Below are 13,874 nucleotides of genomic sequence, written 5' to 3' on the forward strand. Positions count from 1 at the left end.
AATCGTGTTTTTACCCCGATGCCATAAGTTCAACGGATGACAAGGACTGCTGTACTTTGTTGCTATCACCAGTGATAGTGGCATTCGCCGTGGTGTAAGTACTGTATACTTCGGATACATTCCAAGATATGAGCTTCAAGAGGCGCCATTAGATCCAAAAGGGTTAACATACTGTAACGGATACGGCCCGGCTACTTAATAGATGTGCCTTTGCTCCACTATCTACAGGAAGTGGGCTAGAGGCTATGTTGAACAAACGGTATTTGCGCCTTTACGTTAGCAATAATAATTAATACATGGCGCCTGGGAGCCCCGATTATCCCATCACGTCGTCGAGCCCCCGCCCGGCGGTCATTGGATGTTCATAGGTCGCCCTCTTGAGGACGTGTGCATAAGCATCTTCACCGTGCTCACCGTGGGCTGGCGTTTTGGCGACGGTTACTGCCCGGTAGGGATGCCGAGGCCCGTTGCGTGTTGGGCCGGAGCCTTGCGGTAGGGAAGGACTCAAAGGAGGGGGTCCCGCGGTCGCTCCTGCCGTTACCGTTCTAAGAAGCCCGATAGGGGTGCAAGCTCTAGTCCTGGGACGTGTAGCACCAATCAGTTTTGCAAGGCGGGCGAGGCTTTACTGCCGCAGGCAGACGCGGGAGTTTTCAAGCCACTTTACACAGCTACCGCTCTCTCCTGATAAGCGGCCAACATGCAGACAAGATGGGTTCGGGGCGCAGCCCAATTTCAGTGTCAAATACCCCTCTTTTAACACCAGGCCTAGGAACCAGGTCACGTAGAGGTATTTCATCAAAACTCGATCTTACAACTCTTCTACCTCTTGTTCCAGCAACCCTCGGTCTTATCGTGGTTCAAACTACCTTATCCCGCCGAGTAATCCCAGGACTCGACCTCCGTACCTTAAGGTACCTACCTACCTGCCTCTGTCCTTTGGCCATGGTCTAAGAATTCGACGTTCATAAACTCTTCGCAATGGACCCGTTTCGCCCGCCCTCGCCTCCAAGGCGGCTCTACCAATATTTCATCCCTCGCGGCGGTATTCACTGGAGGGTTATCACTGCTAACATTTGCCGCTACCTTGGGAATGATGCTACGGCGTGTCCGGGCATCCAGGAGGTTAGTTCTCCAGTGGTGAATTACTCGCGTTTCGATGAGTATGAAAGAGTCAAATTTTGAAATGTGGCCTAATATTTTCTGTACTTATAGTCATCAGATGAGACACTGGTTCAAGGCTATTATATCACAGCACATCGAACTCTTACACCTGTGAGTGACATCTGACGTTTGGCCTAGTCGTGTACACTGCATATCTCAGATAACGCCATGGCGTTGCGGACCGCCCTAGTAACTAAAGCAATGCATAGGAGATGATCGCTGATCTCGAGGCGGATAGCCTGCCGCTATGGCGAGAAGCGCAGCGGGACCTCGAAAACTCTCAAGTGACGTCGGGTCGAGAAGAATTGCCAGGGCAGCGCCATCCACTGTTGAACGAGTGTGGGAGACATACTTCACCGGCACACCCCAACCCGCCAGGAACTACATGTCCTCCTATCGGCGGTAGTATTGAACCCTCGAGTACTCTAAAATCATCGCGTACCAGCCACAGGGAATCCGAATTGCCGCCAAGACTTGCATCCGACTCCGGATACGCATCCTTCCCCCCGGAGTCGGCCAAGGCGATTACGTCTTTTCCGCCGATTAACAAGACGTATGATGGTGATCGAAAGGAACGTAGTGCTATCAGCATGGGTAACTTGCCGGATCAAGTTTCCGTTGCGGACGACGCAGCTACGATATACTCGGCGGCTCAAGATCTCGACGGGCGGCAATTAAATCTGTACAAGTCTGAACTTGCCGATTGCTTGTGCAATCATGTGAGATCGCTGGGCTTAGAGGTCGAGGCGAAGGAGAACATTGTTGATGTCCTACCCGACTTACTCAAGAACTTCGCCCTTAGATTGGGCCAGCATGCCTCGTCTCGATCGGGAAACGAAGTCATGTGCTTTATTCATAAGTACAGGGGGTTAGTGTGATGCTTCGACATTCCAGGGGAAACTTATTGAAAGATACGAGCTGATAGTGGATACAATTACTTAGTGAGATCACACGGCGCTTTCGAGAAGCACTCTTCAAAACACCCGAGGGAGATGTCTCCTTGCCGCCCCGGAAGCCCATCGCCAAGGACGATCTAGAACATAGTGTTCAATCGTGGCTCAGCGACGTAATGAACACGCCCAAGAGGACTGCTGGAAAAGAATTAGTCAACAGTGATCTCGATGGCCCAGGAACGCCGGCGGACCTGAGCTGGGAGGACCTGCTTCATGACGGGGAACCGTTGACCGTACCCGACGAACAGAGCTATCGCGAGATTACCTTCCAGTCCCCGGCATTCAAATGGCTGCTCGCATCCTTGGGGAAGACCTCCAATCTCCGTCCAAACGCCCCAGACGATGCCATTACCAGAATGCGAGACAAAATCATGGACGCTTTCCCCGAAGCCCACTCCGTCAGCAGTCAACGCCCCTCGACTGTGTACGCCATGAAGTTCAACTGTCTCTGGGATATCCACCGTTTCCTCGACCATGAGTACCCGGAACTCCAGGGCGGACGAGCGAGGCTCGGTGAGGTCATTACTATAACGGGGTCTCCTGTCGATGCGCAGGCCCTTTCTTGCGCTGGCTATTTGGAGCAGACCTGGCCATTTACGGGCTTGGATGTGCTTTCGTTGTTGCAGAATGCCGTTGACAGGGACGGTTGTTTGGTGATTGGTAAGTTACTTTCCCACTTTGGAACATCACCTGCCTTAGGTTTAACTGTACTAATGATTCGTCATGAAGGAGACCTCCCAGATCGAACAGAATTAACAGCCAGGGCTCGGAAAGACAACAGAAGCCTCTTCGTATACGTGAAAGGCACCGTCGATGTCATCGCAGAAATAGGAGAGCAGATAGCCTGGATCACCACAGCCCTCAGCTCCGGACCGATGAGCGACGCGTCGGAAGCATTAACATACTGCTACCCTACCATCACGAAGATTACTGGATATGGGGATTCCAAGGTTGCGTATCTGGACTATTCTACCCTACACAAACAGGACTTACACGGTGACCTAAACGGCACCTGTTGGCGAAGCATGTTTAGAAATCCTGTCGTCGTGACGGGCTACCCCATACGACGAAGACCAAATGATGGGACCGGACTTGAAATCCCCCTCAACATGATGGCTGGACTGGTTCAGAGCGACCGTCTCAACTACTTTCTCGGGAAATCTTATATCAAAGGCTTCTCGTCCATGCTCGTCGCCGTCTATCATGTTGGCGGCACCTACATCTGGCATCATCACAGCAATTCTCATGGGAATAGGGTGTCTTACCTTGATGCTGGCGCTACAGCCATTGGCTGTGCTTCGCCGCATGAGCTGGCGACGGCACGGCATATCGTCGGTTGGTGTACAAAGGCCGATAGCCAGGCCGGTGAGTCTTAATCCCTGATAGTTCATTGACAGATACGAAGGTAACTGACCTGGAATGGATTGATAGGTTCGCCTCTTCTAAATTATAATATAAGAGGCTCAGGGTTGCCGCACGCAGGGCACGACTTTGCCCTCGAGAAAATGTCCCTGTCATGCGGTCAGATCATCACCGGAGGGTGTACGTTTGGAATTGGCAGAAAGGACGTTCCCATCCATATCTCCAAAGTCGGCTATATCGATAGACTGCGATGGATCTCACAAAAACATGTTGTCTTTTGGGACGTGGACGACAAGCGCGGTTGGATGGTCAACGGAAGCAATGCGCTGCTCCATCTCCTACGCGGCTCGCTCGAGCACTCCCGCACTGACAGGTTCTGCTCCCAGTTCCTCTTCGACTTCTCGAAGCTCAAGCAAGGCTCGGCCATTGACGTCCTTGTTCACCAGGGGCACCGCCGTCTACCGGTCTACCCGGCCAAGGAAGAGACCTACACCGAGACCTCAACCTCGTCTTTGGGCACAATCGAGACTGTGACCAAAACTAAAACCACAGTTACCACGTTGGGAGACAGGGTAGATGAACTTTACGAGTACCTGGAAAAGATGGTCGATCACAAATCCCAGGTCGAGAACCCGAAAGGCTACAACGCAAAGGTCCGCCTTCGCCGACATCTGGAAGGCTGGGATTTCAGGGACTTGGCGGCTAGTCGCGACCCTTTTCACCTTCGGGTGGCCACGCTTCCAACAAGCGCCTTTAGTTGGGTGGAGCTGACGAGGGTAGCACAAACAATAACAATCTTCGGAAAGCGATTCGGGGAGCTGGTGACCCTATCGATCGGGTCTACAAAAGTTGCGTGCCCGAGCTGGCGTTCCGTCCCTACGGGGAAGCACTACCTATGTGTTAGTCTGGCCGACATACAAAGCATCGTCGATGACGCTGGTGGGGATATAGAAGGAAGCCCGGCCCTCATCGGCCCGAAACTTGCCTGGGTGAATACCTCCAGGACTTGCCCCTTCGCGGCATGCGTGTGCGAAAGGCGCCATGGAGCCAACATATTATCACCATTGGCAACTCACGTCGATCCCGTCCAGCAGCTCATCCCCACAAGTTTGCCCCGCCGTTTGCGGCAAGCGATGTCGAAAGGCCCTCTGGATTTGCGGAACTGCGGCGAGGGCGCCGTTATATTCGGCCAAGCCTTTGGATTCTCGTGGAAATGGCCAGAAATCGGCGAGGCCAAGACCGAGCCCGAGCCCGAGACCAGTGGCGGGAGCTTAATACCTTCCTTGAGACATCCAATCGAAAGCTCCTCCGAGATACCGCTGACGGACACCAATACCTCAGGAACCGCCAACAGCGACAGCTCCTCGAGATCACGAACGGGTGGCAGTGGCTCCTCCAATCCTTTGACGCTAGTCACACCGGCGTCCTCTCGGTCCGAGTCAACGCAGATACAGCCTCCACACTCGAACGCACCATATCCGGCACCAGTGCCGTCGGGCAAGCCGTTAGTCAGTAAACCTCGGGCTGAGCCGACATTGCCCGGTATAATTATAGGAGCGAAAAGGTTATTCACGCAAACAGATGAGGTAGGAGTTGGCGAAGAGCCTAAGAGGAAGAGTCGTATGCGGCATCTAGCCTTCCGAAGGTCTTAAAAACGGGCATCGCAATGTTTTCATCGAGTGTCTGGGGACGTTGGGAACGGCATCTAAAGGTCTCGACCCAGCAGTTTGTGAAAAGCCTCAAGAGCGGGTAGTTCATCACCAGGGACATCTAGCCAAAACACCAAAACAGCAAAAACATACAACACCGGGGATTCCCCAGTCGTCACCGACCTGAGTACTAATCTGGCGATCAGCAGTTTGACTAGGGGAGAGCGGACGGGATCCCGTATTTTCTACTGTCTATGGTCGTATGTGGTAGTTTGGCCTCCAGAACCTGTTTAAGAATGCCTGTGGGAAGGAGAACCTGTAGGACAATGCATATGTGCGACGAAGTATACGGATCCGTACCGGGTGATGTTGGTGCTCACGCATCCGAACCTAGGCGAGCTCGGTTGGAGCTCCTTGAATAGAGGGAATCTGCATTCGTTCACAATGTCAAGCCGGCGTATGGTGCATGTGAGCAACCTATCTGCGAGGGTGAACCTCTCGAGGCCAGCTGAGGAGAGCGGGTGTTGTAAGAGACGGGAACGGTTTTCGCAAGCGTTGTTTCGGCAAGCATCGTATAGAATTTGATGACGGGATATTGATTCATTGTACGACGGATGGTACAACCTCATGATCTTCTCTTATGTGGTCACCCAATGTTGACTGGATATCTAACCCTCCAGGAAGACGGTCTCATGTTTGACGGCGATGGGCAGGTGAGAAACCAGCAGGGTGAATAAGTCTTATCGAAGACCATCCAGTTTCTGTGAGACTGTCCGAATGACCATCAAATCATTCTTTAATATCCAGGACATGAAGAACCAATATCAGATGGGTTGGACGATGAAGTCACAAAAGACCTGGACTCTCAGAGATGATCGGCGGGTGGTGGCGGAAGAGGCATCAGCCCGGTCTCTCATTGGTTCTGCGGGCTCCTCTGGGATTGCGGGGAACCAGCCGGGGGGTGTCACAGCAGCTGCCCCCCTGTCAATGCCGGCCGGGGTCCATTGCAGCTTCCCCAATCACCAGGCCACCACCAACCACCTCGCCTTCCGTTCCTGTGTAACTCACTCCTTCCTTGGTTCACGTACTCTGTACGGATAACTCTGCCTACTTCACCCAATATTTTCCCAGTGCCTAGTGTTTTAATCGTCCTCGGGTTTTCTATCTAAAGCTGATCCGCGATCGTGACCTCCAATTTCACTGCTCAACTCGTATTGAGAGTGGGGTTGTCGACCGGAAACTACGGGGTACTCCGTACACCGAGACAATCGACGGTGAACAGATACCACACAACTCCAGCTCAAATTAGTGAGCTTTCTGCCTCCGATTTCAAAGTTCTTGAAGCCAGTTGGACCTCCGAAACCTCAATCCTACCACCGTAACCCTCATAATCCAGTCCCTCCCCGAACGCAACCTCCTACGCCGGCATCATGGGTGGCGAAACACGAAACCAAAAGGGCCCGCGAAACGACTACCCGCTCCGGGCCCCCAAGCCCGTGGGCCAACTGATCAGCAAGATCTACAAGGACCGGATCAACCAGTTCTACTCGACCGGCCAGTACGAACACCAGAATCTCCTCGCCCTGATGAAGGAGGCGGTCGTGTCTGGCGAGCCCCACGTCCAGCTCTCGGTATGGCACGCCCCCGACCAGACTCGGCCGACCTTCAAGAACGCCACGTCTCAAAAATTCACAAAGACGAAAGTGGGCGAGTGGTTTGGCCCATCGTGGACAACCCACTGGTTTCGGGTGGTCATAAAGGTGCCCGAGGAGCTCCGTGAGAAGAGGCTTCTCGAGCTCCATTGGGACGGAAACAATGAGGGCTTGGTGTGGAGGGAGGACGGTCACCCGCTCCAGGGTCTCACTGGCGGCGGCGAGCGCGTGGAATGGATTATCCCAGACTCATTCCGCGATGGAAAGGAACACACCATCTACATTGAAATGGCTTGCAACGGCATGTTTGGCAACGCTCCCGGCGGAGACGCCAACCAACCACCAGACCCGAACAGGTACTTCCGCCTCGACCGAGCCGAGATCGTCGCCGTGGACCCAGACGCCCGCCAGCTTTATATTGACATCTGGATTATCGGCGACGCGGCAAGGGAGTTCCCCGAAAACTCCTGGGAGCAGCACAAGGCGCTCAAGACGTGCAACGAGATCATCGAAGCTTTTGAGGTTGACAACAGGGGGTCGCTAAAGACCTGCCGTGAGATCGCCGAGGAGTACATCGGTTCGAACGTCAACTCCGACAAGGTTTACAATAGCGGGAAAGAACCGGTCGTCTATGGCATCGGGCATTGCCACATTGACAGCTGTTGGCTGTGGCCTTTTGCCGAGACCAAGCGGAAGGTGGCCCGGTCGTGGTCCAGCCAGTGCGACTTGATGGACCGTTACCCGGAGCTCAACTTTGCTTGCTCCCAGGCCCAGCAGTTCAAGTGGCTGAAGGAGTTGTATCCCACCGCCTTCGAGCGGGTCAAGAAGAAGGTTGCCCAGGGTCGCTTCCACCCCATCGGAGGCAGCTGGGTCGAGCACGACACCAACATGCCGAGCGGCGAGGCGCTGGCCCGGCAGTTCATATACGGCCAGCGCTTCTTCGAGAGCAACTTTGGGAGCCGGTGCCAGACCTTCTGGCTGCCCGACACATTTGGGTACTCCAGCCAACTGCCCCAGCTTTGCCGCCTGGCTGGCATGACGCGTTTCTTCACGCAGAAGCTTAGCTGGAACAACATCAACAACTTCCCCCACACCACCTTCAACTGGGTTGCTTTGGACGGAAGCCAGGTTGTCGCCCACATGCCTCCATCCGAAACCTACACCGCTGAAGCGCATTTTGGCGATGTCAAGCGCAGCATGTCGCAGCACAAGTCTCTGGATCAGGATGCTACCTCCCTGCTCGTCTTTGGCAAAGGTGACGGCGGCGGCGGTCCGACTTGGCAGCACATTGAGAAGCTTCGCAGGTGTCGTGGCATCAGCGACACGGTCGGCCTCCTGCCCCGTGTGCATATGGGCGACTCAGTCGACGATTTCTTTGATAAAATTGAGCGCAAGGCGGACGATCTCGTGACGTGGTACGGCGAGCTGTACTTTGAGTTCCACCGCGGGACATACACGACGCAGTCGAACAACAAGCGCAACAACCGCCATGCAGAAGTGGTGCTCCGGGATCTGGAGCTCCTGGCTACCATCGCCTCGATCAAGGACAAGTCGTACAAGTACCCGAAGAAGGATATTGATTACATGTGGGAGAGGGTGCTACTTTGCCAGTTCCACGACTGTCTTCCCGGTAGCTCGATCGAGATGGCTTATCGCGAGTCAGACGAGGTATGTGCTAGTGGCAGAGATGATAGAGAGCCGAGACGCGGATGCTAACTGGGGACAGATGTATGCCGAGGTGTTCTCGACCGCCGAAAGCGTTTTGAAAGACGTCTCGAAAGTCCTCGGGGTTTCCCGGGTTCAGAGCACTACGGTGTCAGAGGGAGTTGCCCTGAACACGCTCCCGTGGCACCGCAGGGAGATTGTGAACATCTCGGACACTGAAGCCGCTGTTGCCTGCGGGAGCGGGACTGTGATGAAGCTTCGGACTCTCAAGACCAGTGAGGAGAAGCCCCTGGTGTCCGTCCAGGAGGTCTCGGAGAACGTCTTTGTTCTGCAAAACGATCAGTTGCGAGTCAGAGTCGAAGCCGGAGTCATCACCTCCCTTTACGACCGGGACGTTGGGCGCGAGGTCATTCCCAAGGGCCAGAAGGCCAACCAGTATGTCATCTTTGATGACAAGCCGCTGTACTGGCAGGCGTGGGATGTTGAGGTATTCCATCTCGAGACACGCAAGGCGCTCCCTTCGGGCGAGACGCAGATCCACGAGAAGAAGAAGCACAGTGTCAGCCTGATTACGACCACAAGGATCAGCGACAAGTCGTCCATCAAGACGGTGATCACACTTGCTGCTGCTCTGCCCGGACAACAATCCATCGTCGAGGTTGAGAGCGAGGTGGAGTGGCACGAGACGATGAAGTTCCTCAAGGTCGAGTTCCCCGTCGATGTGCGCAACACGGAGGCTTCGTACGAGACCCAGTTCGGTGTGGTGCGCCGCCCGACGCACTACAACACGTCGTGGGACATGGCCAAGTTCGAGGTCTGCTCGCACCGTTTCGCCGACTTGTCGGAGCACGGCTACGGCGTGTCGATACTCAATGACTCCAAGTACGGCTTCGCAACCGCCGGCAACGTCATGCGCCTCTCGCTGTTGCGCAGCTCCAAGGCTCCCGATGCCTACGCCGATATGGGCACTCACCACATCCGTTGGGCCATTCTGCCCCATCGCGGCGCCCTGTCGCACACCACTGTCCGCCGCGCCATCGAGTTCAACAGCCCGCTCAAGCTGCTTTCCACGGCCGGTCTGACGCCATCCGCCCTGGTTACCCTCTCCGAAGCGCCTGTCTCTTTGGTGGCTGGCTCTAGCGACGCCCTCGTCATCGACACGGTCAAGCGTGGCGAGGATGACGAGGACGTGTCGACGGACGACTTGCCGAAACGCGCGGGCCAGAGTGTGATCGTGCGTATCTATGACAGCTTGGGTGGCCGGGCTCGTGGCACGGTGGCTATCGCGGAGGCGTGGAATGTGAGGAAGGTGACCAAGGTGAATTTGTTAGAGGATGAGCTGGAGGAAGTGGCTTTGGTGGGGTCTCGGGGTGGTGGTGATGGGGGGCAGGAGTTCGAGGTGGACTTGCGGCCGTTTGAGGTGGCTACATATAGGCTACAGTTGGCGTAGGGGTCTCTGTGAGGATCTGGTGTGTTGTGTGTGTATTCTAAGAGCTGCCAGTGTAGTGAGGACCATGTTTATGTAGGCGATCAAGATAGGTGTGCGAACAGAATGACTTCACCCGAGATACTGTACAGTACAGTAGCCATGCTTTTACACAGTACCTTCCCTCCTTCCCTCCCAAATCCCACACAGGCCTTTATAAACCCCCCTTCCGCTACCAATTCCCAACAACCCCCCCATCCGGCAAATACCCAACCGCGGATGGCGCATTTGGGGGGATGCGGGCAGTACGCGGTACTGCCTGCCTGCTCCCCTTCCTGACTTCGACTCAGGGAGGGGGCACCTGAGAAAAATCCTTCGGGATTTTCGTAGCTGTTCCAATGGAGGAGGTGGGTGGTGAGCTTTTTGATTTTCTTTTTTCCTTTGGCTTTTTCTTTTGAAAAAACAAATATTGAGTAAATACCATCCTTGAAAACAGAAAAGTCAAAGGAGAGAGAGAGAGAGAGAGAATGAGACGCTGGGAGTGAGAGAGCAACGTTCATCATCAAGGGTTAGGGTTGTACATGCTAGCACACACCCCTGTCACCGGGCCAGCGGTTTAGACCAGTCGGCCAAACCTCGAGTTTGGAGGTCGAGGAAGGGCTTAAAACACGGCGACAGCACTTCAATTTGAGCGTGATAGCAGAAATATTGACGTGGGTGATTAAACGCCGTGTGGGCGAGTGGACTTTTTTGAGACGGGATTTGTTGTGGTTGTGGGGAAAATCTGGTTATGGAGGCGTTTTTTGCGAGGAGAAGCAGTTTTGTGAGAGACGGCGGTTTCGGGCTGTCGTGCTATTCTGGGGTGATCACCGTCTAGAGTGGATGTGTTGTAGCATGCTAAATGTAAATAGTCTCAGGGGTTTGTTTGTAAACAAAAGGGATAAGGGGGGTGAGGATATGATGGAGCATGAGGTGATGAAGCTTTGTTTTGGACGGGTAGTATATAGTAGACCTGGAACTCCAACACACCAACCAACCAACCACACATTCCGTCTCCAGACATATACTTCTCATTACTACCTCCCCCGTGCAGCCTTCCTCTTCCTGGCCTCCTTCTCCCTCGCATACTCGTTCGCCGCCTTCCCCTCCTCCCCCTGGATCTCCGCCACCAACCGCTTGTACTTCTTCTCGTACGCCGCATCGCGCTCCTTCTTGACGCGCAAATTCTCCCGCTGCATAAACGCCGCATCCTTGCGCAGCTCGCGCATCGCGCCCTTCCGCTCGCGCTTGTGCTCGGCTTTGAGCTTGGCCAGTTCGGCGCGCTCGCGGTCCGGGTCGTAGTGCTTGTCGGGGTCGAAGGAGTCTTCGAATTTGGGGATGTAGGTGCGGATCGCGAGGGGGCGGTGGTGATGGAGTTCGAGGGGCCGGCGGGTGAGGTGGGCGAGCCGGAGGAGGCGGGTTAGGTGGGGGGTGAGGGTGTCGGTGAAGGTTGTGATGACAGTCGGGGGGAGGTGGGGGGTGGAAGAAGAGGAGGTGAGATGGTGGAGGATGTGGAGGGCCGGGGTGAAGGTTTCTGGGAAAGAGGGCAGGGTATGCCAGGTTTCGGCGGCGGTTTTGAGGAGGGTTGTGGTGGTGTTGAGGATAGCGACTTTGAGGGAGGCGGATGCGGCCGGTGGTGATGATGAGGATGAGTTGGGTTGGCAGTCAGCGCAGGTGAGTTTGCGGATGGTGGTCTTGTGGGCGTTTTTGATACGGATCCCGGCTGCGGGTTCGTGGATGGGGAAGAAGCCGCCCAGCTTGCTGGGGGCTTCCGGTGCGAGAGCGCAGAGGGTGTTGAGGCAAAAGTTCATCAGCTCGGGCACGTAGCGCTTGGAGAACTGCTGATACTGGAGCGCGAGGATGGCGAGGTAGGTGCCCGTGGCGTAGTCAGCAAGTGTCTGGGGGATCTTTTGCCCAAGGTACCGCGCGATCGCGAGCATGGCCGGCGTGACGACTTGGTGGAAGTGATCAGAGGTCGGGAACGTCGTGCCGACGGCGGTCAGCACGAGGAGGTCCCCCACGCTGAGGGCCAACGGCCGTTCCTGCTCGATCTCCTGGATGTGCGCACGGTAGGCCTTGGCCACTTCGATCGGGAACGACTTGGCCAGGGAGTGGATATGGCGGGTTAAACTCTCCAGGGCCGGGAACCAGTGCAGCTCGAATCGGTCGCCTAGGTAGGCTACGTGCTGGACGAGGACTTGGGAGAATCGCCCGAGCCGCTCCTTGTTCTTACTGTCCAACTTCGGGTGGTACAACGCCCTGATCCGCTGGACGGCTACGGGCAGTTTCGGAACCTCGATCCCCTCGAACGCCCGGAGCATCTCCTCGTGGTCTTGCGGGCACGGGAACGTGTACGGAATACCGTTCTCGTCGTCTCCCTTGCCTTCTGAAACCCGGAAAATGGGGTCCTTGGTGACCGCCTCGGTTAAGATCCCCTTAACGAACTCGTCATCATCGTCGTCCGAGCCTGAGCCTGACCCAGCCTCGTCATCGCTGTCGTCCTCGTCCGCGTCGCTCTCCAGTTCGAGATCGGAGCCGCTGGCCACGAGATCGTCGTCGATCAAGAAATCGTCTTCGTCGTCAAATCCCAGTTCCGTCGCAGTCGGCCGATACTTGACTCCCTTGCCCAGCCCGAACTCGTCGTTTTCCTCGGTGTTGAACGGGTCGTACACCTCTTCAGCCGCCGCACCCTTGCCCTTCTTCTTCTTCTTCTCGCCCTTCCCGTCTTCCTCGTCGCCGTCGCCCTCCTCATCATCCTCTTCAATCGCCTCTCCACGCATGCGCCTTAACCGCTTCTCCTCGAGTTCCCTGAGCCGATTGGACTCCTCTTCTGCCACTTCCTCCTCCGTCTTCGTCCTCTCTGCCGGTTGCGCCCGCTTATCTGCTGCGAGCTGCTTAACCCGTATATCGTAATCTTTCTCCAGCGCAGCCTTCATCTGCCCCGTAGCGACGGTGGCACCCGCTGCGGTTGATGGCGGCTTTTGTCGTTGGAAAAGAAGGGCCTGTAACTCCGGCAGGGCTTCGTCGAGTTCGGCCCGAAGCTCGTCATCTTCGTCTTTGAGTGCTTGCCGTTCCTGAGAAAAAGTCAGAAAACTAGCCTTTGTCATGCCGCTGCCAGAATGAAACTTACATATTTGTGCTGCTTAGATTTGGCGATAATCTCCTGATAGATCTCATTCTTCGTCTTTTTCCGGTCCGGCTGGCCATCCTCCTCCTCTTCCGGTCCATCAGCAGCATCCGTAAGGCGCTGCCGCTTCAGCATCCTCCTCTCGGCGCGCGACCCGTCCGACTCATCTCCCGAAGGGAGGTCTTCCTCGTCGAAGTCATCCTTCAAAGGCGGTAGGTCTTCGGCGTCAAATAGAGGCTTGCCCAAGTGGGTCAGCCCGCCCATGGCCTCGTCGTCGTCCTCCAAGTCAAACATGGCGCTCTTCTTGTGATTACGCTGCTGCTCTCGGGTGAACCGCTCGATCATCTTGTCCTCGAGCGACATGTTGGGGTCGTCCTCGCCGAATCGCCTGTCGATGAGCCCGCCGACCTTGTTGCGCCTTTGCATTTCCACAAGAATCGTTTGTCGTCGCTGGTTTTGTACACGTTAGCAACCATACACTCCCATCGTCCCATACCCCTATAACATTGGACATACCCTCTCTTCGCCCGCGGCCTTGGCCACTCCCGGCCGCCCCTTGATCCCCATCGCCGTCTTTTCATTGACCGGTTTGTTGGTGGTGACCTCAAACTTTGGTCCGCGGGCGTTGGTCTTGAATTGAAAGGGATTGAACTGCTCGCGGATGCTGGCCAGAGCCTCGCCGCGCTGCAGCCGTTTGTCGGGTCTTGCCCGTTGCTCCTCGGCATTCTTGCGCTTCTGCTTCTTGGATTGTTGGGGACCGATAATTCCCTGGTCGCGCAGAGAGGCTTTGAGCCTCTTCAATTGAGAGCCGGCCATGTTGGTGGGATTGATTGGCCGGGT

At 55.5% G+C, this 13,874-nt stretch overlaps 3 protein-coding genes across 3 annotated transcripts; 2 read left to right on the top strand and 1 right to left on the bottom strand.

Annotated features, from left to right (window-relative positions):
- Positions 1–1,751: 1,751 nt before the first annotated feature.
- On the top strand, positions 1,752–5,128 carry C8A04DRAFT_10591 (uncharacterized protein; the record flags this gene model as incomplete). Its single annotated transcript, XM_062776643.1, has 4 exons — positions 1,752–2,029; positions 2,104–2,774; positions 2,847–3,479; positions 3,546–5,128. The coding sequence occupies 4 exons, from the start codon at positions 1,752–1,754 to the stop codon at positions 5,126–5,128; spliced, it is 3,165 nt and encodes a 1,054-aa protein (XP_062638873.1).
- A 1,427-nt stretch (positions 5,129–6,555) lies between these two features.
- On the top strand, positions 6,556–9,892 carry C8A04DRAFT_35770 (glycoside hydrolase; the record flags this gene model as incomplete). Its single annotated transcript, XM_062783291.1, has 2 exons — positions 6,556–8,445; positions 8,504–9,892. The coding sequence occupies 2 exons, from the start codon at positions 6,556–6,558 to the stop codon at positions 9,890–9,892; spliced, it is 3,279 nt and encodes a 1,092-aa protein (XP_062638874.1).
- A 1,052-nt stretch (positions 9,893–10,944) lies between these two features.
- Positions 10,945–13,850, bottom strand: C8A04DRAFT_10640 (nucleolar protein 14; the record flags this gene model as incomplete). The annotated part of the gene is made up of 3 exons (XM_062776662.1): positions 10,945–12,981; positions 13,038–13,484; positions 13,551–13,850. The coding sequence occupies 3 exons, from the start codon at positions 13,848–13,850 to the stop codon at positions 10,945–10,947; spliced, it is 2,784 nt and encodes a 927-aa protein (XP_062638875.1).
- Positions 13,851–13,874: the final 24 nt, after the last annotated feature.

The sequence above is a fragment of the Dichotomopilus funicola genome (assembly GCF_033296635.1).
Source record: "Dichotomopilus funicola strain CBS 141.50 unplaced genomic scaffold C8A04scaffold_15, whole genome shotgun sequence".
Lineage (NCBI taxonomy): Eukaryota > Fungi > Ascomycota > Sordariomycetes > Sordariales > Chaetomiaceae > Dichotomopilus > Dichotomopilus funicola.